General features: G+C 42.6%; 1 protein-coding gene across 1 annotated transcript; it reads left to right on the top strand.

The window, feature by feature from the left end:
* On the top strand, positions 1 to 25998 carry LOC306710082 (transmembrane protein 132D-like; the record flags this gene model as incomplete). Its single annotated transcript, XM_079178465.1, has 10 exons — positions 1 to 70; positions 3514 to 4435; positions 9157 to 9312; positions 12451 to 12622; positions 15156 to 15299; positions 18092 to 18300; positions 21330 to 21510; positions 21646 to 21759; positions 21879 to 22070; positions 24514 to 25998. 10 exons carry the CDS (start codon positions 1 to 3, stop codon positions 25996 to 25998), a joined length of 3645 nt encoding a protein of 1214 aa, XP_079034591.1.
* Between the last annotated feature and the right edge of the window lie 1490 nt (positions 25999 to 27488).

The following is a 27488-nucleotide window of genomic DNA, read 5'->3' as shown; positions in this document are numbered from 1 at the left end:
ATGATGCTCAACTTTCCCCTCCGCTCATTGTTCCCAGTCGTCGCAGTGGCGGTTCTTGCTGTTGTTAAAGGTGAGATCTATGATGGACTCTTTGCATTCATTCATCTAATGCTCATGTGTGTTGGAGCGGAGCCCGAGGAACGTTTTAGCAAATATATAGAAATAACTGGGTTGGAAGTAGCCTTAAGGCTCCAGCTGTGTTGACAATGGGAACGTTAATGGAGATGAAATAAGCAAATATGCATGTTTTACAAGATTTTCTTTATTGTCCCCCTTTATTGCAGTTTTGGTATAATCTCACATATGCACAAACTAGGACAGTGTGTTTCTTTTAGCACAAACTTTAAGTAGGCCCACCAAAAGACTATGACTTACTGTGTGCATTAGGAGGAGGAGAAGTGCCTCAAAAATATAGAACCGGCTTAGAAAAAAGGTTCACATTGGGATTTTAAAACTATTCAGTAGCAATGTGTTCAGGTGACATGGCTTTATGGGGACGGAGGGTTGAGTTCTCCCATGTTTGAGGATTTTGTGGTCACTACCTCTGTCCATTTCATCATCCCTCTGTGTAAATGAAAGTAACAGCATGCTCTCCAGTGTGCATCAGGAAGCCTCATCTGTGGGATTAAAGAGGCCTGGAGCTGTGGCTGCACAGCTGTTTCTCTGGTTGTTTAAAGATAACCTGCATTGGGAGCTACGAAGTCACAGTATAAGCTCTCTGTCTCTCTGCGATACAGATATCATGCGTTCTACTACTTTCTGAGATTTCCTGCGCTTATATCTGCACATGATGATATCTCTGTGTACATGCTTCATCATCCATACGTTATGTCTGGGGCTGCTGTATTTCTGCTAGTGCAGGACTCTGCAGCGCAAGCTGTGCTCTTAATTCGTGTCTAAGTGATAGAGTTCAGCCTTTGATATCCTCTCTGCATGGGACCCATGAATATTAATTGCGGCCTTATCGCTCAGTCCAGTCAAAGATGTGCCGCCTGTTGTGTCAACGGGACCCGTCTGAGGTCGAACTAACATTTGCAAAAGTAGTTCAGTTATTTCAACTGGTTCTTCTGATGTCACACGATACTTCAGGGGATCCGGTCAGGACTCGCCAAATTGATATCTGATCAATACACAGTTCACTGATGCACAGCAGTGTATATCATCGATGGGACTAATTATGGATCTCAGATTAGAGGCTGCCACTAAACATACTGTGATTTTACTCTTTACTGGCAATGCCAGTAAATAGGCAGACATGTTGCAGACTTGTTTTGAACCAGTCTGCAACATAACAGATTATTTCCCTCTTTTTTGTTTTCTTCATTCCATGAATTGCTTTGACCTGCAGTATGCACTTAAGACGTGACCGGGCCCGCTTCATGAGGATGGATATATCTTAACAGGATGGATTTACAACCTTGAGACAGTATCGGCCAATCTATACCTGCGCAGGGGTTCTTTATAACAGTTAATGTCCAATTTTTACACGTGAACTGAAAGTATACAGACATCCAATTCCTGCTTTTTAGAGTAGAATACTGACAATAAAATGAACTAGGAGGCACAAATCTCTTCCAAACATTAATTCTCCAATTTAAATCCAGAGTCAGCATTAAATGGATTACTGTATAAAACTGTCTAGGATTTGGAATCAAGTCCCTTTGATTATGTTGTTTTTACTTTTATTTCCTGTTTATGGCTAAAAGCCAGTAGTCGTCTAAAAGTGGAAATATCAGATCTGGATCATCACAAAAATCTAATCAGTTGAACATTGGCCTGGGGCCTCTTTTAAAGGGCCTAAAACACGTCATGTCCTTGGTAGTGTCTCATAAAATGGCAGTTTACAAATTAGACGATTACATTTTTTGTTCTCATAGCCCCAGCAGCAGATAGGACATAAACCATTGGATCACCTCGGTATGGCATTTCATTTCACTGTTGGGTTGCCTTCGTTCTGCAGATATCATGTAAATGTGATGTTTGCCTGCCAATATCTTCTTTGGCCTTTCAACGCGAAACTCCTTTAGGCATCAGCCTGATAGCTGGAATCCGAAGAACAGTTTCCTGTGTGCATTTATGAATACTACATTCTTAATATCAACTCTTAACATGTGTATTTTTTTCATAGATGCATTCGTGAAAAATGGTTAGAAAATCTGAAAATAAGGATGCATCACTTTGTACGACATGTTGAGGGTGGAGGGGAGGTTCTGCCTTGCCTTACATTTGCCTACAAATAATTTTTTATGAGGTGGAGAAAGTCAAATTTGCACATTAATTCTGAAGCACTTGAACACGGAGGATGACAAATTACCGAGGGTCTTTGGCAGGAGGGGGTGGAAGCTGTCACATGCAGCATCCTGTTGGGACAAACAGTCATCTCATGGAAGTTACAAGCGAGGCGTTTTACCACTCAGACGCCGCATTTGACACTCCCTTTATTGCAACGCGTAGAAGTAGTTTGTTGAGAGCGGATACATTTAATTTCTATTGAAGCATGGGTGTAACTTTGGTCCACATAATACCACATAAGAGTTAAACACATAGTATCTCTGTGTTTATTTGCTACGATGATAACTACAATGGAGAATGAATTCCCTGAAATTGAGCCATTTAGCAGCAGTGTGTCATTTGGCTGAACATTTAATGTGTGACCTGTGGATTTACTATAGTTGTTACCATCTGGTTACTTTGTATGCTGTTGGAAACACTGTGTCTTTTTCCATCAGTCCGACCACATTGAGCGCCATCATTAGACCGTCCCATCTGCACTTCATAGAAGCGAATCACTTTGGAGGAGTGTTGGTTTTTCCACTGCTTTGCTTCGGTCCATTTAAATAGTCTCTTTAACTTTATTAAGAGACGGGAATAGTGTGATCAAAACATGTGCTCAGTATAAAACTGTTAAAAAAAAGAAAAATCCCTTCATGTTCTTCGTTACACAGCGGTTATGATGGACCCATGAATTAATGATCTGAATGTTGCAGTAATTACTTTTCGAGTTATTTTTATACATACATTCCCATCTCCTAGCCCTGTTTTAGGATGCACTCTTACTATCAAAGGCCAATCCTTTTCATGACAAACCCCTCACTCTCCTGTTTGTCTCAATTCTTACGTTCCTCCACCATAAACTCTTTGTGTGTTTTCCCTTTCTCTCCCTTTTTCCAGTGCAGCAACTACATGGGGAAAATGAGTCATGCCCACTCTACTTGGTTTCACCGCCCCTCGTGTCCTCGAGATGACCTACCTGTCCTGACCTACCCTGTTGCACCCAACTCCCCCCATCCTTGACCCTTTGCTGTGTTTCTCCAGCTCTTATCCTTTTGTCAACCCTTCGTCTTCCTGCCGTCCTCATCACATGCTCGTATTTAAAGTAACTGGCTGATTCTGTAAGTGGCAACTGTGTGTATATCAAAGGCAGATTTCAAAGCCGAACACTGAAATGTTGAGTTTAAGCAGTGGTAGAGTAGTTCATGTGCTAATCTCTCTTTCCAAATTCTCCCCTCCCAGTTGCTGAAAGTCAGAAGGTTGCTGTGGACATTGGGATAGCCTCCAAACCATCGCCAGTTTATCCCACCATCAACTTTCAGGTCCTCAATGTGGATCATGTGTTACTGAGGCAGGAAAGTCCAGAGTCATCCAGGAACTCCAGCACGAAGACTCAGACTTTTCTCATTACTGGTAAAGGCGCTGGGCTCCTCCAGCCAGCTGTCAACGCTTCATACCGCCCCCTGAGTGTGGATGCCCCGATTCCTCCAGACCTCCTCCTCAGTGGGCGCAGGATCCTGCCAGTCATTCTGGTCCGCAAGGTGCGTTCCTCAGCCCCTGTTGTCAAGATTCTCTTCCACATGCCCACAGAAAATGACATCCCTGTTGGGCAAGAGAGGACGGGGTCTGAAGAAGATAATGGCAGGAAAAGCGCTGCAGCCAAGGCAAAGGACAGAGCTCACTGTGTGACTGCTTACGCCTTCTGGGAGACGAGGGAAGTTCGTGGGGCGTGCCTGGTGTTTCCGGGTGGATTCTGTGTGGCGCAGCTTCGGCCAGAACCGGCCTGGTTCAGCTCAGGCAGCCGATCAGGCAGCTCTAGCAGTGAAGCAGGAAGAACCGAAGGAATTAAGGGGCTTCAGGGCAACCTAGTGGAGGTCTACTTCCAGAGTCGGAGGGATCGGACTGGCCAGTGTAACCCGCAGGATAGCCTGCAACGTGTAGGAGTAGGAAGAGGAAGAGACTCTGGGGGATCAGGGACACCGATGAGGCGAATAGGGAGTGTCAATCTGCTCAAAACCCTGCCAGGGAACCCCACCTATTTTCGACTGAGGCTGGGAGGCGCCTTGGTGATCCAGACCTCTTCCAAGCCCCTGAAGCCCACAGACGTTGCAACTTTCTATGTCTTCCTGACGAGCACATCTACCCTGGAAACGTTTACTCTCAGGTGAGAGAGCTTCACTTTTTCTTTATCGGGCCTAAAATGAATTGTTTGACACTGTGGAAAATATGCTTTCTTACTGAGCAGTTGCGATTTTACAGGGGGGGTATGTTCCCACTTAACATGAATTCTGCCGGTTGTTTTGCATGCATTGTGGTGATGATGTTGCCAGATTTGGATAGCCAAGTATCTAGACTATAAGCCACAGAGTGCTAAAGCCTGTACCTGCCGCTTTGGTAAAGAATAAACTAATATACTGAACCAGGGTATCCACATTACACACTGTCACATTTTGACCCTACAGTACATAACTAAATACAGCTATAGAGGGTTTAGCTTAAGATGTCATTCCCGGAAACATTAAAATTAATCAACTATGTTGCTGAGTCTGCAAAGGCCAAGAGTTTAGGAGGAGTCACATAAAATTTAATTGAAACATATGAAGCAGAAAAAGAGACTGAAACCAAGTTGAATCACCATGATGAACAGTATATTTGAGTATCTTCATGACTGATAAGCTCCATGCATTTAAATGGTTACTTAAGGCACTTGAATACTGATGGGGGGCTCGCCATCAAGGCCATTCACTAGAATGCTTGAGCGCCAACATGACTTGTGTTGTTTGCCAGTTTCACTGGCTTCATAAATTACTGACATGTTCTATCCTGTCTACTTCAACTTCTCAGTTAGTGGGGGAGTTATGGAGAGCACTCTTCCATAAACAGGGAAATAATTGGCAAATGATTCACCGGTTTCCATATCTCAACATCCCACTAACGTTTCAACAAGGTTCTCTGGGTATTTGACTTCATAAATAATGCATCTATTTAATGGTGCAGGAAAACAAATAACTAACATCTCCCTCACTCCTGTGGGTAAAAGTGAAGTCAATATAAAAGCAGCCCTGACGCACCGACACCAGCAGTTCAATCTGTCTCAAAGTTTCTACTTGTTGCCTTTTGATGCGCATCACTAAGTAGAGTCAAAATTGTTTTTATCGGAATGCTTCAGATCAGTAAAGTGTAAAGCCATCGCAGTGAGGTTTGCGTTTCCAGTCTTTACTCATCTTAATGGTTTTTAAAAAAAACATTTTTCTCTTAATCCCATGATTTAGTGATATCATGCTGCAAACAACACACCGACCCCTGCAAGTAATCTGCGGCGGGATGCAGGCAAATGGAGAGAAATGTGAAGCTATGTGTATTAATCCACAGTGGCACGTCGTTAAACCTGTGGCTGTGTGTCAGTCAACCCCTTCTCGTGTATCAGACTAGCCATCCACAGACACAAACATGCCTGCACACGCAAAACCCAGTGACCCTTCTGACATTGTTGAAGCTACGTGAATAAAGATTTGGTAGAGAGACGCTGACTCGTCTGCCGTTGTTTTGATGACTATTTGGAAGGATTTACAGCCCCTCCACCTGATTCCCCAAACTCTGACTCACTAACCGCACCAAGAAGTCTCTCCTGTCAGGTCAGTGATTTGAGCCCGTGAATTTCAGACCTACTGCCACATCCAGAATGAGATTGGACAAGAAGAGGGGACTGAGTCCAGCGGTTAAGTCCGAGCGAAGGCTAGCAGTGAGGAGCTTGGCAAAGTGATTGATTCCTCCTGGGAGAAATCCCTGCTCTACTTCACTCTTTGGCCCAAGATTGAGTCCGCTCCAGCAGGGTTAGGCCAGATAATCTGCGGCCCTGATTGAAAATGAATCAAGAGGTTAACCCTCTAGGGTTGAGATGATCTGGGCCGACTGCCAGGATTAACCATGTAGATATGTGCATGTGCGTGTTTGGTTTGCAAGGCCGTCATACGCACCTGTTAAGCGCACAGGCAGCTTGTAAACACGGCATTTGTTGATAAAAGTAATGGAATGGAATTATGAAAAAATGTCCTCAGATTGAATTGCAAACATTGCGTGGTCTCACATTCAGGTGAAAAAAGAACAGCGGGAGTAACATCGGATATTGAAAATATACAGCGTTGGAAGTATCAGCAGGATATCTGAGAGGAAAACAAAATGCAATGTCCACAGACAACACATTTACAAAACGAGAAAAGTCCTTTATCCGTTCCTGCGTGAATGCTCAGAAATGAATAGGCAAACAACAGAGTTGCTCCAGCGTTCACCTTCTTAAAGAGAGAGAGATTGACAGAGTGTGGTAAAACAGCACTGAAGAGTCGTTATCTTTACTGGTCGATATCCATTCTGCTCCCCTCCTCCCCCACACCTGTGGCCATGAACTCTGGGTACTGACTGACAAAGACAAAGAGCGAGGACAGAAGTGGCCGAAATGAGGTTTCTCCGCGGGGAGTATCTTGTCTCCTTGAGGGCGAGAAACTCAGTGATCCAGGAAGATTCTGGCATTGAGTTACTGCTCCTCCACACTCTACAGGAACATGTTGAAGGGGTTTGTGCCCCGGGGAAGGATGGTCATCAGGTGCTGTAGTCACTGTGACGCTGAGCTGGACAAGCAGCAAGAAAAAGAGTCAATGCATGTAGGTAGTTCGGTGAGATCGTGATATGAAACAAATACATTAAAAACTAAAAAAATGTATTGTATGTGACAACTGTTCATAGTTGAAACACAATCTCTGATCAGAATAACAAATTATCTCTTTTTTTTTTCATAGAAAAATACATAAAAATGAAGAATGAACAAAACAACAGTTCAAACATTTTCCAAATTGAGGTCTCAGGTTTTTTCAATTAGATTTGTTTTCTTGATCTGTCGGCTTGATCAAATCTACATCCATTCAAATTGTGAAAATGAAAATGTAATGTGGAAATGTGGCCCTGGGCTACAAGATTTTCGATCTCGAAAATTATCTCTGCACAAGTAGGTCCAGCATTTGTTGAAATGTGAGCGTGTCAATTTGCTTCAAGGACCATTTGTGTGTGTGTGTGTGTGTGTGTGCTCGCATCCTGTGATTTGTCTGTCAAACCACTCTGACCTTGACCCTGTCTCAATGGTTATTGATCAGTCTGGTTGCTGTTTGATTACAAACCAGCATTTATAAGTGTGTGCTGAACATGAGGGCATGCATACTGACCCTTATTGTAGCAGGAATGGATAAGAAGTGTCTCTCCGTCCGTCAGTTTTAATGTGATTCAGCTATTTAGATACCGCTTTGCTGCTGAAATGACGAGCTACAGGTTGTTGAAACAGACGCGGGGACAGATTGATTGCTGTAAAATAGCAGGTAAACCATTACTGCGCAGCAAATTGTGTGAAAAAAAGAAGCGTTTCTACAATAATTTCCTGGTAAATTGTCGTTTTGGGTTTTTGTTTGTGGTATAATTATTTAATATATCACCATGAAGTCGATGGGCTAGAGGGCTGCTGCTAAAAAGTAGAAAACTGAGACTTCTAATAAATCCTATATTTGTGCCTGAACATGCTGATGGCAGGAACAGAATTTGTGGTAGACACAGTACAAGTTTAAATCCGTCCTTCCCGGTATCAATATTTGGGAAAAGTGTCTATGTTTTAATGGTATCTTGAATGTGTTCTTTTCGTTTTAGTTTTTGGTCTTATTCTCTCAATATGCATCCTCTCACGGCCACAGTCTACCCCGTTGTCACATCGATGCCACACGTCTTCTCACAATTGTTTCAGCGACTTCAATCAAGCGTTGTTCACAGCTTGCAAACCTAATACGCCACGTTATCGAGGTTGAGGGTTTTTCAAATTATTCTCAGCGTGAATATCCTGCCGACGGAACCGCGGGTGCCGAGTGATGCTCATGACTGAGCATGAGCTGAATTCCCTCTGGGACATTTCCAGCACCTCGTTGAATCCCAGCCATGAGGAAATTGGCCTGTTTTGGAAACACACAAGGCCCCCCCCCCCCCCCCCCCCCCCCCCCCCCCCCCCCCACCCCCCCCTGTAGCCGGGTGTCTGTGTGAGTGCAGATTAGTGATTCATTGCATTTTAAACTTAGAACAGACGCGTTTCGTGTCCCTCAATTCCCTTTTGAGCCTAATACTTAGATAACTGCTCTATGACCCTGTCCAATGATATTTGCCTCAACGATTTAGCGGAGAGACATCTGCTTTAAAAAAAACAAAAACAAAGGCTTGGTGATTGTTGGACCTCCAGGACTGTCTGGTCCATTCACATTATTTACAATAAGCCCTCTATCTCTCCTAGCAGTGTGATGTTTGTGTCTGAATCAGACATCTGATTAACTGATTCCCAGTTGTCCCCAGGGCTAATGGGAATAAATACCCTTGCTAATTCTCAGTCTGACGGCAGCCTCCGACACGTCGGTGACTCACCTCGTTAGGCACAACACGAACGACTAAAAACACGCATACGTATACATTATACAGGTATAATTATTTTTATGAATAAGAGTATATTATACATTCATTACAACAGATGCAAAAACATGGTAAACATCTTTTACAAAAGCTACAAAAGGCAATAATTCAAGTATTTCTGTTCAATGTTGGAGCGTTATTATACTGTGTTGTACCGTGTGCTGTACAGCTCATATTGCACAATATGTGCTTGCGGTATTGAAATCTTTGTTTGTATTAAAAGAATCACAAACTTCACAGAAACTAAGTACACCACATGAAGCTAACTTTAGTGTTTCACTTTACACAACTCGCATCAAACCTGAGTGAGTTAATGAGACATTCTCGTGAGTAACATTCACGCTTCGCACTAACTGGATCACGTCCTTATTTGTTTATTTATTTATGTATTCACTGCAGGGCGACAGTGAAAGCGGGCTTGTCGTTCAGTGCGGCGCGGCCCAGTGACTCAGCGCTGTGGGACATCGTGGTGAAGCCTGGCAGAGAAGCGACTCCCAACACTGTCTCCGTTGTCTGCCAGAGGAAGGTTGCTGTCACCGTAAAGAGGTCAGTCTTGTACTTTCTCCACCCATGACAACAAAACTTGTTATTATCTCTCATTCTCTTTATTTTCTGAGATATCAATGCTGCTACCATAAAGAAAAAAATCAGTTATCATGAAAAACAGATCTTCAATGTTACATTTTACAGGAAAAGTAATAATTTCTGGTCTTGGACACAGCGATGTAAACACAATTTAGTGTTTGTCTGTGTAAAAGACTGTGTTAATGCATCCGTTTTCATGTAGAAGACCCATGCACCTCTCCAAAAATCAGCATTAGAAGAAATGCTTTTTAAAAATGCAAACCCTCTCTGCTTTTTGCTGACCCTTTTCTGTGAAGGACTTCTTCCGACTGACAGTCTACGTATTTTTAAAATCCCGCAGAATATTACAGTAAACACTGTAAAAACATCGGAAGGAATAAATCCAAAGCAACACATAAACAGTTTCAAGTAGTTATTTGTGTTGTTTGAATAGTCGGTCCCCAGCTGTGTTCAGTTTTCATTAGGATGCACTGAAGAGGTTAATGAGACACAGCGATGTTCAAAAATAAAAGATGGATAATTGGGGCTTCCTGGTCGCAAATCTGGAAAAACACAGCTTGCTGAGTTCCTTTTGATTTTCATTATATTTTCCCGAAAATATTTCCTAAATACAGCATCTCAATCTATAGCCTCAGTTGTTATTGGATAAGATCTATATGTCTCATCCTATCTGATATCATTAAATTAGTTGGTTATTATCCTGTTCCCATTAGTGATCATCCTAATTCTGTAGGATCACCAGAATGGGGATGATCACTAAAAATAAAATGTAATTGAGTTCTTCTACCTCTATTGACTGTATTGTAAATGAATATAGCACTTCCCCTGCATGATATAACCGATACACACCAGTTATTTTCAACAGTTTTGCCTGACGCTGGTGGTGGTGGCACACACCGACAGCCACCTCTGCCCAGCAACCTCCCGCCCACACGGACACACACACACACAGGCTACCGACCCACTTATGCGTAATCATTCATAATCACGGCTACGTTATCCAGGCTTAAGCGCTTGCACGTTCAGAAGGGGAGATTAGGAAGGAGAGATATTCCAAGTTGTGTGTCCCTTCTGCTGAGCCCCCACCAGGAAACACACACACACACACACACACGCAAGCCCACACACACGTACTCCCTCCACTGTGCTTTGAAGTGATGATACGTCCAGGGGTTTAAAATCCCCCCTCATAGATGGATTTCCAGGAAATAAGGACATTAACCCCTTCTGTGTTTCTCGGTCTGGTTCTCACGGACTCTCTCGCGGTATTTTCTGTGTGAATCATTTCAATCATTTTACAATCAGTCCATTTCATTCAAGAAAATACAAGAAGGCGACAAATTTAGCAGACATTATAATTGGACTTAATTTGGCAAGCTTTCAGGTATATTTGCCCCAGTCACACATGACTTCATATGAAGTTAGTCTCCTGATCATTAACACTCTATGCTGGTTGTTAAAGACATTTTGTGAAATAAGGTTATTTGCTTTCTCGGCAAGAGTTAGATGTGTTTCTCATCAAACTCGTGTTTCTCTTGCGAAGCGAATAGGCACATTTCCCAAACTTCTCCTTTTTGAAAAGTGTGAGGTTTGTTTGGTTCGTCAGTGAAATGACTCGGCAGAAGTTTCTCTTTGTGGAGCTTCAACGTGGCATCACTGACCCTCTGTGAGCAGCAGGAGAATGTCTTCATCAAGAGAAGAGAAACATGGGAAATCCTAATTGAACTCAGCTTGAATTGCGAGTCTATACTGCCTGGAGCATCAGCTCGAGTTACACACTCATAATAAATGATTTTTTGATTTTATAATATCTGCGGTCAGTACTTTTAATCTCTAACCACGCAGTCCAAAGCACATGGATGCGCACGAGCAAACTCCTTTGAGTTCTTTTAGATAGAGCGTCAGTATTTCTGCATGTTTTTTATATGTATAGGCGTTTTCAATATTTATGACTATTTTTTTTAAATGTGAGTTTTAACCATGTACTGTAGAGGTTCATTTCATTGTTTTGCTTTATGCAAAGTTTTGCTCCACTTCAAAGTGCCACAGCTCCATTCACATTCTGCGCTTTCTTCCCTTTGATCTGTTCCTACTGGCAGGTACTCTCTCCAGCATCAAATAACATCACATGCCTTTTCTTTGACAATCCTTTGACCGGAATACTCAAATGGCTCAAGTCTCTGCCGGCTCACTTAATCTTCCTTCCACACTCTCACCTCATTCTTCCATCAGCTGATGGAAATGAGACCCCTTGTGTTTTGCACTTGCTTTCGGTTTAAACTCTACAGTTTGTTTTTCACAGTAATTCTTTTACATTTTTCGTAGGCAGCCTCTTTACAAACATCCACATTTCTTTCCCATGGCACACGAGAGAGTTCACAGCTCATCTCAGATCCTTCTGCATTGAAGCATCTTTGTTTCTTGACACAAGTATTCTATAAAAGAAAAGTTAAATATGACAGCTTCCAGAGGTTTGATGACAAATATTAAGCAGGACGACATTCGGTTTCTGTTGGATTTCTAACTGATTCAAATGTCATCTGCTTGTCTTGGTTATTTAACTGCATCGCTTCAAGTAATTTAACAAAATAATCCTCAAAATAAAGCAAAAGTTGTAGTTCCTGTTTCATCACTCCACAATCAAACCCATGAAAACCCTTGAAATTCCATTTGGGTTAAGTTTTCATATAGTATTTTCCTGAAATACATAGCCATGATTTTTCTACATATACGTCTGAATTAATGGTAAATGTGAAAAAACAACAAAATTTTCATCCTACATATCAAACACTGAATTCATAAGCATTAAAACCACCCTTGCTCAACTTCATACGCTCACATGTTTTGTCCCTACAGCCTGACTTGGTCAGGTATGACCAGTAGCTTATGGTGGCTAATGCTAGCTAGCTAGAGTTTGTGGTGTCGCTGACATTACTGAGTCAGTTCACTGACTCATGAACTCGTTATTTACTTCTGCTACTGTTATACTATGTTTTAGCATTTGCCATGTTCCCCTTAATGAGCCACTCGTGGCTGTATTTTCCGTCTTTCTGCAAAGGTTGCCATGGCTTGCTTTAACTTGTCTTTTAAAATGCTATCTCTAAACAGGGGTCTTCTGGAAGTTTTACAACTGGACTTTGTGCCAAAAGATGTTTCAGAGCAGGCTGAGAGTCAGACCATCTCCTGGCGTCTGGAGTTGCCAGGGAACGTCAAAGATGTGGGCATAATGCGGATCTACACAACTCAGAGGGATTATGTGGGGCTGGCACCTCTGGTCACGGTGAGGACAATATCTGTATTCATTTGTGTTGTTAAAAATACTGACTTACGTAGAAACACTGCAGTACCCCGCAGGGTGTGCAGTAAATGATCTATTGCAATCTTATTGATCCTGATGTTCGAGGAAGAAGGAGGCCCTATATAAAGTGTACAAAGGATGGAGAGAATCTCTTAGTTATAGATCCCGGGTCACTTGGCTTTGCCACAGGTTGAATTTCATGCACTACACTTCTTGATGACTCCCTCGACGCGTAAAACAGGATGAGACGATCATAAATTCACAGTTTTAAGTTAGTTTATTCTGCAGGAAAGGGTCAATAATGGTCTCCTAGATGTAGAGAAAAGTGTTCCATCCGTTGGTCGTACAGATATTTCAGTCTTTGTCCATCGACTGTTTTATCTGACTAAACTCGAGCACATTCTGGTCATACAGTTAATTGTTGTTTTTAAAGAGAATACAAATAATACCCCGTTATTAGCTTGTCCTGTTACCAATTACTTTTCCTCCATTTCCAAATGATTACAGGTCTGCACTGCAGAGTTCGCTAAGTTTCAAATCTGCCCGTTGGCAAAGACATTTTACTATCAATGACGCACAAACATTTCTTTTGATGCCTTCGACCGATTCCCTGCTGCTACATTTGAATGCAACCATCAGAAATGACAAGCTGCAGTACGTGCATGTCTGTCTTTGACAGGAGATTCAGTAAGCTATTTCATGGTGCAATAATCAACATGAATCAAACATACATTGGCAAATATGTTTCATCTCTGTCACTTACAGCATTCACGTGAAGAAAAAACAGTTTTCTCCCCTAACTGTGGAGCGAATAGACTTATTTCACATGTAGTCTGTGGCTCTTTTCCTTTAAAGTAAAGTTGCTGTAGCGTTTATGTTTATAGCAGAACAAATTACTGTTACAACCACATGTTATCCACTCCACCACCTCAGATGTAAACACATTTATTTACATTTATTGCAATCAGTACTGAAGGATAGTGAAGGAAGTGCATGGTGGATTTAGCCTCACAGCAAAGCAGTGTAACAAAACTGTGTATCCCTCTTATATAACCCGATATAAAGGATTTAGCCCTTAGACTCACTTAATGAACAAGTAAACGAAGGAACGAACGGACGCACAATACCAAGGCTTACCGCTGAGTGTAACGATAACACTGTTTTCAGAGAAGAAACAGATCTAAAACAGAGCTGAACTACTTGATCTCTCTGAGGCAGATTACCGCGCAGCTATAGCGGAAACATCGGAAGTCGAGATCTCTCAGTTCGGCGCTGCCAGCATCGCAGAGCGCTGATATTGCCTTCTGATTTTGTGCTACACCCATGATGCAGTGGCTTATGTTTGGGTCAGTGTCGCAGTCTGAACTAGAGCATGTCCTTTTTGAATTGCGGTCAGCAGCTGTCAAGCCAACAGAGTTCAGAATATGAAGCTGCCGGGCAACATCTGCCAAGTGTTGTCTTATCCACATGTATCAGGAGGCAAAAAAAAACTCCCCGCTGATGAACCAGAGCTCCTTACACAGACACACACACTGCCTCTACCTATAATAGATTTAAAAGACCTTATCAGAGATCTTGTAAACTGCAAAGTAGTTGTAAATCCATGTTGAAGAGTAAGAATAGCGCTACATCAGGCTTGATGTATAAGAGCTAAGCTGCTGCTAAACATTGATTAAAGATGCACTGTACAAGGTGGGGGAAAATGGTTTATTTAGAGGTTATTTACGATGTGAATAAAACGACACAGCTGAGGATTTATTTGCTTCCAGGTGAGTGAGTTTGTGAGAGACAGACATGTACTGTATAATATCATCACAGAGAGATTTCGTTTTCCAGCCCATCTGTCCAGTCTTGCGTCAGTGTGATTTTAAACGAATCAAGTTCGTGATCCTGCGAGTGTTTTAATCTCTGTTAGTCCTGCTGCAGTAGCACTCTCTGCCTGCCCTCCCTGCCCCCATACGAATAGTGATGATTGTGGAAAGTACTGAAAAAATACTCTGTTACAAGCAAATCCTCACGTTTGTGAAGCTGGAACCATGAAATGTTTTTGCGTGAAAAATGACTTGAACGATTTGCGAAATAATTGGCAGTTAATATTCTGTCAAACATACAGTAAAGTGTCTAAAGCCTGCATTCTTTCTATATACTTTCACCCTGATAACAAAGCAGGCTTTGTAGATATTTGGGGTTTTAGAGAAATTATGCTAAGTTATTTGATATGGTGGATACTTAAAAAAAAAAAAAGTCTCTTTGTGCAGTTTGAAGTGCTGATTCATAAAAAAGATCAAGTTCCCCTGTAGCTTAGCTCAATTACAGGTCGCCTCTGGCCTCAGGTAGTAGCTCCTCACAAAGGTATAATACACCTTCTTCAACGTAATTGCGTCCAAGACTATATTATAAAGAAGATGTAGAGGAATGAATATCAGCCTTTAATCTTCAAACTACACTAAAACGTATAACAATGCATCCACAAGTTTGTCCTATTCTAATTAACGTTGCCCTCCTTTCTGCACAGAACACTGATATCTTGAATACCGCTGTGCTGACGGGTGAAACGGTGTCGGTGCCTGTGAGAACTCTGGCCGTTGAGGCCGACGGCTCAGTCACCGACGTGACCAACTACACCAGCTGTAGGTCCACAGAGGAGGATGTGCTCAAGGTAAACCATTTCACCCACACGCTTAATCAACCGCGATTGAAATACTTTACTGTAATCATTTCTGTGTTGCCTGTAAATGTATTTGCTTCATGTCTGCACCAATGGAAAGATACAGTGATTTAGTGTTTGCGATGGGGCTCAGAATATTCCTCGTTTTTTGCTTTAGAGCAATTGCACTGCCAGAATTATGGAAATGCGTGCATATGCGTGTTCAACGAGAGATATTTAGTACAAGACTTTTCAACAGAGTTTCACTTTTAGTGCATCAGTTCATCTTAAGTAATGTTTATGCACACTCGACAGTATGCACAGATAATACAAAATGTAACTTTTTTACGACGAAAACAGACAAAATAATGATGTATAACTCCCAAGACATTCGATTTCACCGTGCCATCATACTCAGCAGGTCTGTGTGTGTGAGAGAGTGTGTCAAAGCACTGTGGATAAAAGCAGCCTCTTCCATCTGGCACCGGAGACTGAGCCCATGATCCCAGCACTCTGTCCACAAGCCCAGTGGTTTGACCTTTATGTAATGGATCTATGTCACTGGGACAGTAGGAGCAAAGAGAGGGAGACTGTAGACGAGAATACCAGAGAAGAAGAAAAATAATTATGTGATTTTCCATTAGACGACACAGCAGCGGGAGGCGGTGTGCTTAAGTGTGTGAGCTTAAGAGAGTGAGAAAGAGCCAAAATAGGGAGACTGTGATTATAATGATTTTCTGTATCAGTAGAGGAACTTAATCCAGTTATTATTGTATCTCTGAATAGTCTCTTACTCTTTCTGTCATTGACCCCTCTTAGAGCAAAGCCACCGGCCAGATGAATTCGGTAAAGTCTGAACTCTTTACGTTTAGCTAACATAGGATTGGTTGCGTGTAGTGGAAGCGCGTTTGACCTCTTTAAAGAAAGATATATTGATTTTTCTTGCCCACTCGGGGCCAACAAACAAGCTAACATATTAACATATTATGACGTTATGAAATTGTTATGTGGGTCAATCAAACAGCTGCCTGTTTGCACATTTGGCAGACGGCCATCTGTTGAATGTAAGTTCAATATCCACTCTGCTTTTATCTCTGATTTGTGCTCCACCAACCCCTGAATCTGTAACTTTGTCAGTTATCAGCTAATTCTTTTGGCTGCCAAAACAAACCAAAACAATGAGCCGAAAGTTCCTAATTTGACCCATAATTCAATATATTGATTGGCGCAACTTTAACTGCAAAGCATGTATACTTTACACTTTTATTGACTATTCAGAATACATACAATACCACCTATATAAAACACTTTTAAACACAACTTGGGAAAACAGTTTTTTAGTTGCTATGCTCCTTTGAATGTAATTGTTTTTCTTAATGTGTAACCACTGATTAGTGCATCTATTTATGTTTTGTGTGTTGTAAATTCCTTTGTGTTTTGTACTGTGTATATCATCATGTGTGCAGGTCTTTCTTGAAAAAGATAACTCGATCTCAATGAGATGAATTGTTTAAATAAGGGATTAGATAAATGCATTTGCATGTCACGTTAAATGCAGATTGATTTAAAAAGTCTTCACTCTGTTTGCTCATGATTTTTTAACTTTGACTACGACTCTGCTTATTGATTTTCATAATGGACAAAAATGAATGGAAAACAATGGCTGGAGTGGTGGATTAAACATTTAGATTTCTAAAGCACGGCAGGATGAATTACAAAATGGGTAGCTGTATGAATAGGTGATGGGCTGAAACATGCAAAACCACAGGTACTGCTATTTTAAAATACAATATTCTCAATCTACTGTACGCCCACAACAGTGCATGTAGACAGGAGGCTGACCACCAAATAATAAAAAAGGAATTGCTGAAACAATGCCCAAAGAAACATTTATTTTCTGTATCGTCGACCCATCTACACTATATGTGGTGGCACTGGAGACATCAGAGATGTTCGGTCCACACCAGGTGGCATGATGGTGAAAGAGGCTTCACAGACTGTTCCCTCTTAAGATTTCCACAGGAGTTCATGTTGACTTCCCTTGGAAGTCATTCCTCCCTCTGCTTTTTTCCTCCCTTTTTCCGCCTCCCCCTACTCACCTCCCGCTCTCCTGTGCTGCATTCCACTCTCCAGTCTAGCTCTCTCCAATTACCGCTGTGGAGCCACTGGTTTGTTAAGATAAGTGAGGCGGCAACGGAGATAGGCCTCCAATCTTAAATAAAACACACCGACTGCTGTGTCTCACCCCATTGCGCTCACTGGTGGGGGAACTGCAACGCTCCCGCCTACCGTACAGCGCTACAGGAACAGTCATGAGGCAGATGTAGTTTATATTCCGCGGAGGTTTCATAGAGAACCTTGGTTGTGAATTTACGTGACATATACAGAAACACTGGCCAGACTTTGGAAGTTGTACAAAATGTATAAAATGTGTGTGTTTGTGAGGTTTCAGCTCATTTGCATTGGTGCCTCTGCTCAGCCTCTCCTCTCCCTGTCAGTAAAACTTTCTCATTTATTTTCCACAGGGCTTTACATGGAAAAACCTCCTCTGGTGTTTGTCTGGAGAAAGTTGAATCCAGTGAAATCACAACGCGACAGTTCAGTCCCAACTCTAGTGATTCTAAAATGACTCTGAGCTTTTTTAAAATCATTTTCTTGCCTTATATCATGATGTTTGTCGATGACTATAGTCAGGTGGCGTTCATTTCCTACTGCCAGTCGAAGGTTCTCGGACCAGATTCAAACCCGGTACATTCTCTCATTCACCGTTCCTCTTTCTCTTCTTTCTCCTCTGCCTTGTCCAGGTGTCACAGCGATGTGAATATGTGTACGTAAACGGGAAGGAGACAACAGGGAGGAGCAGGGTGATGCTCAACTTCACTTACGGCTTCCTGAGCGCCCAGCTGGAGATGAGTGTATGGATGCCCCGTCTGCCGTTGCTAATTGATGTGGCCGACCCCGAGCTCAGCCAGATCAAAGGCTGGCGAGTCCCCGTTATTACAGGCAGCAGGAGGTAAGGCCGGGCCAGTTGTGTGTCAAAGATGCATTGCTATACATCTGTTATTCCTAGAGCTCCTTTTAGCATGATTGTGAGGGTGCCATGTGAAAAAGAATCACTTCAAACTATTACTTGAGAACAAAGACACAGCACTGCGCTATTATACTGTATCATACTCTAGAAACAGGTATAGTAAGCATTGGGGGGCAGGTTTAAAGACCTTTTCAATATATTTGTTTTGCGTACTTAAGTAATGCTACTTCCATAGTTATTTTATTCCAAACCACGATCTTTTCCGAAATTGTACCAAGCATGTCTGTTGCATGAACATAACCAAGTTGTTTCCTGTGAAGACGGAAGTTTATTTTGAAAAGACTGAACGCACACGTGTTGGCTGGACAACCCGTGAACGCTCAAAAAGGAGGAATTACTTGATATGATGCAAACCTTTGTATGAGGATACAGATCAGATCAATGACGGCTAGCTAACGTTAGACATGTCCTGTTAATTTATTTTAATCACCTGTTTATTGATTTTAAAACACAGTAACAAGGCTACTAAATCTATAAAACAATTTTGCTGCCCCCCCCTGACTAATTACTTCAGTCTGACTTAAATCCACACCCAAAAGGGCTAAATGTAAGAATTTGCAGTAATAATGAATACATTTTTGTATGTTTGGCGTTATGTTTGGTCAACTTAAATGTTTTTTTTGTGGCATTTTCATGTAAGCAATGAATATTGTGCAGATGGATAGAGACCATTTGTAGTTCTGACAGGAAATGTCATAACTAGAACTGAAACAATCTGTTATGCATCTTATCGGACCCGTCTCTTGTAAATGTTGTACTGTATTTCTATCTCGGTTTGACAGTTCCACACTCCATCCAATCCCCCCCCCCCCCCCCCCCCGCTCTACTTTCACCTCAGGCTGCACTCTGTTCGGCTGGTTCTCTCCTCCTCAGTGTATTTTGGACGCATTCCATTGTGCTGTCTTCATAGAAAAGTTTGGTTATGCAGTTGATATTTGAAAGGAGACAGCATCGGCTGCGGTGTTGTATACTGAGTTCGCCATACATAAGCCTCATTGCGTCTTTGTGAAGTTTAAATAATCAGTTTTTGTTGACACCGTTTCAGAGAGATGGGTCATTTCTGAATCTGTAGTTAGTGGTGATATTGAATTTGAAAACAGCACATAGAGAGGTGTCTTTCTACTGTAAATGCAGTCATTCATAGAAACCTCCCATTTGTGTTGGGTGCATTAGTGGGTAGGACACTGTAGAGGCATCACAGTTGCCCTCGAGACAAAGGTTAGTGGAATTACACTCAATACCTACAGTAAAGTCGTTATTTTTCACTCAATACTAATGTTGATGATGGACTGATGGACTGTTTTTTTTCTCCAGGGTAAAAACTCTTTGCGGCTTCCATTTCCCATAACATTCAATACCCACACACATATACTGGGAATAGGTCAGAAATGTGACATTTCTATGGATATTGTGACGGCCAGTCTCGGCTCATGCGGGTGCTCACTTCCCTGTGCAATGCTTGCTGTGTTACTGCGCGCTACAGTGTCGGACATGTGCATTCTTTGTGGCAGAGAAGCAACTGGGATTTCTGTGTCATTAATAGCGACATAATAGACTGGTAATAAACTTTGGGCTAACTTCTGTTTGCTTTGAAACTGTGGATGCATGAAACATCCTCACTCTGGCTTTGCTTTCTTTTGCTTTTCTTTTTTTTGTGTGGGTACCATCAGGTTGTAAAACCCATGATTTGCAGGAAAGTTTTCACTTTTATTTCATCTCTGTTGGTTTCAAGAGTGATTGAAATAAACACTTGTAATCAGTTGACACAAAACGAGTTTGATTAAAACTAATAACACAGAATTTGAGCTGCCTGGCAACCCCATTTAATGGCTCAAGGGTCATCAACAACTTCATATAGAAGTTGAGTAACCATGGCAAAGAGACTCAAGATAAAAACATAAACCTTTTGTGTGTTTTGGGAAATCAGTTAGTCTGAAAAAAACCTGCAAAAAGTTAATTGTTGACGTTTCCAAGACTTGTACTAAATAAAACAATACAAAGAGAGAGGGTTTACTTGAAATAGGTTTATTCCTGCAGGTGGAAGCCTGGTAATGTATTAATAACCTACATGAGTTGGAAGAAGGATGGAGGAAAGACTTAGTTTGCTGACCTGTGTTGAGTCACACTTATTTAATTCAAGCAGCATCTCCATCACATGTAAAGCTCTGACCTTAGGCTATATAATAATGATGTTTATTTGGACTGCAGTGCCTGACAGTAGCTTCCTGCCTGCAGTATGAAAGCATACCCACCAGCCCTCCAGCACACCTGTGGTGTAGTGCGTGGCAGGCCAGCTGTGCTTACGATAATTATACAGAATGATCATTGCTGAGGGGTTTAAGGATGGTTCACAGCTTAACCTCCATCACCCACAAACAAACCAGTCGGCGGTGGGATCCTGGTAAATTAAACCTATATTCATTTCGAAGTAAAGGTCACTCGGCAAAGGCGTTAATTGCAACAACCACGCTGCTGGTCTCCAGTATTGTTCCTGAATTCTCTCTGGTGGAAACTAGAAACACCATTTAGGAGTTAACATTACAGATTAACTGCACAATTTTGTAGTCATTTATTATTTAAATGAAGAGAGATCAACATTCGTAGTTTGCATATTTTTAGTCTCAGTATATTTTAGTCAATAATTCAGTTATTCAGTCATTTTGTTGAAGCTTGAAGAAAATCTGTACCACTTTCATGCCACTACATATACAGTCAGCAGGGGGCTAGCTCTTTCATCAATGCACTTTGGTTCTCGTGTTGTTAGAATATGAATATATAACATGTTCATTTGTGAGCTTTAGAGGTGCTGGACGGCACATGTTGTAACTCTTGGGACAGAGCCAGGCTAAGCTGTTGCCCCCTGCTTCACGTCTTTATGCGATGCTATGCTAAGCTAACCACCCGACTGTGGCTTCACCTATGTCATGCGTCTGACTACCTTTGTGTGCCAGGTCGACATGGGACAGCGAGGAAGAGGAGGAGATGAGGAAGGGCAGGGGCTGCATGCTGCAGTACCAGCACTCTACACTCAGGGTGCTAACACCGTTCATAGCCCAGGCTGACGCCGAGGTGCCGCCTGAACCGCTGACCGGGGCGGCGCCTGTCGAGTACTTCCTGGGTCCTGACTGGCAGGTAAAAACACTCAACAGTCCCGAGTCTTTACTGTCAGACAATATATAGAAGTTTGATGTTAACAGCTAGCTTAGACAATAATTCTCATACATACATTTAATACGATCAACGCCTTTTCTCTCTTTTGATTGACAGGTGGATGTGACCAGTCTTGTTCGGTCTTCTCTAAAAGTGGCAGATCCTGATGTAGCCAGAGTGCAGGATGGGGTGGTGCTGCAGGGACGGGCTGTGGGCACTACTACCGTACAGGTGAGCCATGGCTTGTGTGTGTGTGTGGGGGGGGGGGGGGGGGGGTTGTTCTAGCAGGTGCAGTGCATGATGGTCATGTATATCCATCTGCAGTTTGGACGAGTCTTTCCTCGTTGCAGGTGCTCTCCCCTCTGACATCGTCGGTCCTGGCTGAGAGGAGCATCAGGGTGGTGGATGATAAAGTGAGCGTGACAGAGCTGGGGGTGCAGTTGGTTTCTGGACTCTCTCTGTCGCTGCAGCTCAGCCCCGGGAGCAACAGGGCCGTCGTTGCCACGGCAACCGCCCGGGAGACGATCACGCAGCTCAAACAGGTAAGTAACTGGAAAATTGCAACACACAAAGCGTAAAGCTGTGGGGCAGAGCTCAGCTGTTTGCGATGATGCTCGTTTCAGTTTTTACAGTTTTACTCGTTTTTTAGCCTCGCCACACATAAAGTGTGAAGGAGCGTTCAAACAGAGTGTGAAAATCAGATGGCACAGGAAATAAACAAAAGCAGTGAGTCATGTGTGCAACAATTATTACTATTATACAAGTGTGTTTGCATATTGAGGGGTTATTTGTGATTCAGAGTAAATCTTCTCTTTAATTCAGATGTTGAAACAGTGGCAACACATTTTTTTGTACAAAGTCTGTAGATTTGAAAAAGACAGCTATGAAGATAACATCGAAACATGGCATTAAATGCATTCAAAGATTTAACGGTCCTAATTTTCCTTCATTGGAAAATACACTGAGCAACGTCAACTTTCTTTTAAACACCAACTCTCTCGCTTTGTGACACATCTTTTGAAATTCATAGACATTGCTTCATCTGCGGGGTTGCTTACATAACAGCGGGAACACAAGCTGAATTTAGATTGCTACAGTATAGGCTGTGAATAAATATCAAAGGTTTTTGACTGCATTATTAGTGTAATTATTATTATTTTTTTTTCCCCATAGTGATCTGCTACAGTACCATAGTAGCTATGCGGTTGCCTCTGTCTTGAGTCTTAAAACATCCCCTTTTTCTTGTTTTCTTGCAATTAACAAGCAAACCCCATTGGCGTTCTACGAGTGTCTTCCACTGATGATCTTCCTCCTTTCATTACCAGCATGGAGACGGTCACAGATGCATGTATAATAAAGCAACAGCATTAATAACATCAACACCCACGCAGACCTGCGTTGTAAGACCAACATGCTTCTTGCACTGTTAGCAGTGCGCTTTGATTTTCCTGCATGCAAATCAAACCTTAAGTATTGCTCATAGTGTTTAGATTTAGGATTTAGCACTCACTCTGGCTGAAGGCAAAGGAATTGCCTACATTGCAGGTTAACTCTGATTAATCGATTTTGATTTTGCAGTTGAGCGATAACCACGTCCAATATTTGTCATGACACCTGTAGGGAATTTCTACGTTCAGTGACACATTTTATCATCAGGGTACAGGGTAAACCAGTAAAAGAAAGTGATCATGCAAGGAATTAAAACGTTCTGAATAGAAAAGTGAGAGGACCTGTTGCTCACAGAGGTGGTTGGTGAGAATCAAAAGCTCTACATTTGGTGGATGACAGGAAATAATATCTGGAATATGCCACTTGTCCTTGAGGAGTCCGGACTTGCAAGTCCGATTATCTTCAGGAAAATGTATCTCTTGTCATGAAGAGGGATGATTTATTTTCAATTTGGTACCCCATGAATATTATTTTGGAAATCTAAGGTTTTTTGGGGGAAATTTGGTATTAAGGCAGCAGTGTTATTCATTACACTTTGAAACATTTAAATGTGTTGGATTAATGTCTCATGCACCGAGATGGTATTCAAAATGTCAAGGACCAAAAGCAGAAAAAAAGAAATCCTATTTTAGGCGATAACCACTCTAATCCACATTCATTTAAGATTTCTCTGGTGAATTGTTCCGGCACAGGGAGCAGAAACAGTACATGCACCGCAATACTGTCATACAATCATTCAAAACTACTTTATTGCAAACCCTCTGTGAGTCGGGTCTTCAAATGACACTTTAGACTTTTAAATGAATAGTTTGCTATTCACGTCTCCTAAATGTTTGTTTACCACTAAAGATATAATGGGCTCCAACAGAGAGGATTTGAGTTACAAAAACTGCCACCACAGATCAGATTTACCCAACAATCCCCTCAAGGGCTGTAATCATATTTGGGTTTTCTCTTCGTGTCTAAAAATGTGAACTCAATATGTTCACAGCCCTGACCATCATCTGTGGTTACCATGCCGCTGTGGCTGGTCTGCGCCTGTCAATAACAAACTATTGGAGCCATGCCAGGGCAGAAGACCAGCCTATTGCGTCTGGGATGACAAGCTGTTAATGATCTGCTCAGGGCGATTCATAATGTGTTCAAACCCCCCAAAAAATAGGTTAGGTCTGCGGCGACCCAGTGGCTCACACGAGCAACAGGAAATGGGTCACTCTGTATTAATGTGATTGGATTGGCTCTGAACATGACCCTTGTTGCTGCACTTTTTTTGTTCTTGTTTAAAGGACTTCCATTATGCTCTCTTTATTCACTTTGGTTAAATTATAGTTCATACCCTGACTTCATAGGACTATAATCTATGGAACAAAAGCACCCTCACTGAGTGTAATCATAAAGAGATTAGCATAGGCAATTTAGTGCTATTAACAATCATGGGAATATAGCTCTTACTGAAGGCAGAGGGAGAATACTGATTTGCTGTGTTCTGAACTGCTTTTCTACATGATTACCAGGTTCTTTCTTTCTTACTTTCAGGAAGCAGCGGTCAGCTGTTGGGTTCAGTTCAGCGATGGCGCAGTCGTTCCACTGGAGCTGTTCGACCGCGGCGTCTACTCTCTGACAGTCTCTACCCCAGACGAGGGGGTGGCCACGGTGCGCCGCACCCCGCAGTCCACGTTTTTAGTGGCGCAAGGCGAAGGCAAAGGCCAGGGGGCGCTAGTGAGAGTGGAGCTGAGGATCTGCGAGGAATGCCAGAAGTCCAAGAGGAAGAGCAAGCTGGCCGTGGGCACGGGGCTCCTCAGGATCAACTTCCAGAGTGGCAGCAGAGTCGTAGCAGGAGGGGGTGGCGGTAATGAGGTTGGCGCCGACGGAAGTAAAGCTTTTGATGGCGGCGCATTAGAATTAGTTGGAGAGCTCAAAACGACAGAGCGTGATGTCACAGATGTGGATAAATGGTTGTTCAGAAGCACCGTACCCGACCAGCGAGAGTCCGCCCCGCCAGAAACTACCGCGTTTTCAACAAAACCTATGCAGCCGTACGTTGCGAGGATTAGAACCACAACCAGAGCTACAAGAAGTAACACGTATACTGCCATTCCCACGACTGCCACAACAACTATGAGCTTAAATACACCACTGAACACTGCCATACCTAAAGATGCCACAGTGGGTTTTGTTATTGAAGGAGAGGGGCAGAAGAGGAGCTATGGAAACTTGCTTGACAGCCCCAATTCACCCTCTAACAAAGACATTCCTAAAGCAGAAGTGACACCCAAGAAGGAGCCTCCTAAATCTAAAACTCCGAAAGTAATTGAGAGTGACCTCATTAGGACATTCAGAGCCATGTCGGACATGGAAATCGGCATATATGCCTTGGTTGGGGTCTCCTGTATAGCTGTCTTTGCTTTTTTGCTCAACTGTGCATCGTACAAACTCTGTTTCCGGAATCAAAAGACGCCCATACAGGCAGGCCCGTTACCCATGGGGGACCCGAAGGACCACAAGCACGACTGGGTGTGGCTGGGAAGCGGCAGCGATAGCGCTCCTGCCCCAGGCGCCCCGGCTCAAGTGTCCACACTCAAACGCGAGGCTCACCGCTCTCTGGAGTCCCATCATTCCATGGACTCGATCGGCCACCGCAGCATGGAGGGCACCCTGCCCACCGTGAGCGCCCCCGCTGTCCCCGAAAGAACCGCCACCCTGGGCCGCAGCAGGAACAGCTCCCTGCAGCAGCAGTTTCAGGGAAAGGCGATGGACCCCATGGCGAACCGCTCGGCCACCTTGCTGGCCAGGCCACATCGCAGCGAGCCGCTTCATTCCCCCACCAGCAAGCGGAACCAGGTCCAGTTCACCACCTTTACCACGCTGGACATCAAGCACTTGGCTGCGCTGAAGAAGAACGGCGTGGACTTAAACTGGGCCAACCAGCAGACTCTGCAACACCAGGTCCCTGCCGAGCCCCAGTCAGCTTTACCTGACATGCCATGGCCTGTAGTCAAACCTCTAGGAGAGCCCCAGTGAGTGTGCAGGGGTTTCTCTATGTGTGTGTGTGTGTGTGTGTGTGTGTGTGTGTGTATGAGTGAGTGAGTGAGAGGGAGAGAGAATAAAAGAAAAGAAGCTGGCTTTTGTTTTTGTTTTTTGATAAAAGATAAATCACTTTAGAGGCCGAATTTATTAAGAATTTATTATAAAGGACTTTTTATATTAAACTATGTGCTCAGTGAAAGCCTGTAAATACATTACGTAACCATGTACCCATGAAGAGCAACATCCGTGTTCCTTTTTTTAAGGATTTAAAGCTTGATTTTATCCTCAAAATGAAAGATTCCTGTATTTCGAAAAATATGTGCTCTCCAGATCAGCTGTTGTAAATATAAATAGATCTATACTATTACCTTTTTCTACATTTCCAACTCAAGACAAATGGATTTTCATCTCCCGTGTGCAATGCTGTTGCCCTGTAGAAACTGCTCCAGATATTGCTAGTTGTCGGGCTAAATGCAGTTCTGTAGGGATTATTTCTTGTAATTCTATTCCTTTCCAGCCTTTTGTACTTTTTTCTCGGATTCCTCCAGAGAATACCTGAAGAGTCTGTGCAATTTGTCAGAGAATGTGCAACATTCATCAGGTTATTTGGAGCACTCAGTCACCGCAGTCGTCACCGGATATTTATTCAAATCAAATGCATGTTATGCAAATATAGTCTGTGCCGCGTTGGAAGTGGACACTGTTTCGGAATTTTTTAACAAATTTACCTTGGTCTTCAGGCTTCTCCTGGGGGCCTGCTTCTACAATCTGTAAAAAATGTATAATCTTGCTCCCCTGACACAGAGCAATACGTATTCAACTGTAAGATTTTTCATGTGTGAATGAAAAATGACAATGCCTTTTGTATGTAAGAGCCTCTTATTTTTAAACCAAAATGTGATGTGTATTTCCTACGAGATCCTATCAATAAAGAACAAATGGATACATTGTTGTATTGAAATTGAATTGAATTCAATCATTGTTTTGAAAGCCTTTAAAATGTTACGGTGTCAGTCATGGGAAAGCGCAGTGAATGGTTTGGATTAAAGGCTAAAGCTCTTCTATGAATCAGTGGGATTTGACTATGTTTAATCACTATTGAAAGTCTTTTAAGGCTGAATTCATCATTCAGCGAAATGACATACGGACAGCAACCTATTTGATGTGTCTGCCAAAAAAACTGTCACATAGAGAGCAAGAGAAAGATGGGAAAAGAGAAAGTGATTCTCATTTTGTGTATTGTGACAGTGTCCCCAAAGAATTACAGCTATTTTATCAATGGCGGAGGCTCTCGCGTGATAACTCACGGCTCATTTGTCTCTTTTTCTTCCATCCTCCTTGTGGCGTCTCTGAGGTGACCACAGCAACACCTCTCAAAATGATATTCTAAGAGCTGTGATAAATAAACAGCGTCCCCAGTTTAAAGAAGCCCAGATAATCTGATGCCCTGCACCTCAGGAATTGGCAGCTGTGGATATAACGGC

The sequence above is a fragment of the Pholis gunnellus genome, assembly GCF_910591455.1.
Source record: "Pholis gunnellus genome assembly, chromosome: 18".
In the NCBI taxonomy this organism is placed as follows: domain Eukaryota; kingdom Metazoa; phylum Chordata; class Actinopteri; order Perciformes; family Pholidae; genus Pholis; species Pholis gunnellus.
The sequence above is the reverse complement of the archived record's forward strand: the minus strand, read 5'-3'. Positions and strand labels throughout refer to the sequence as shown.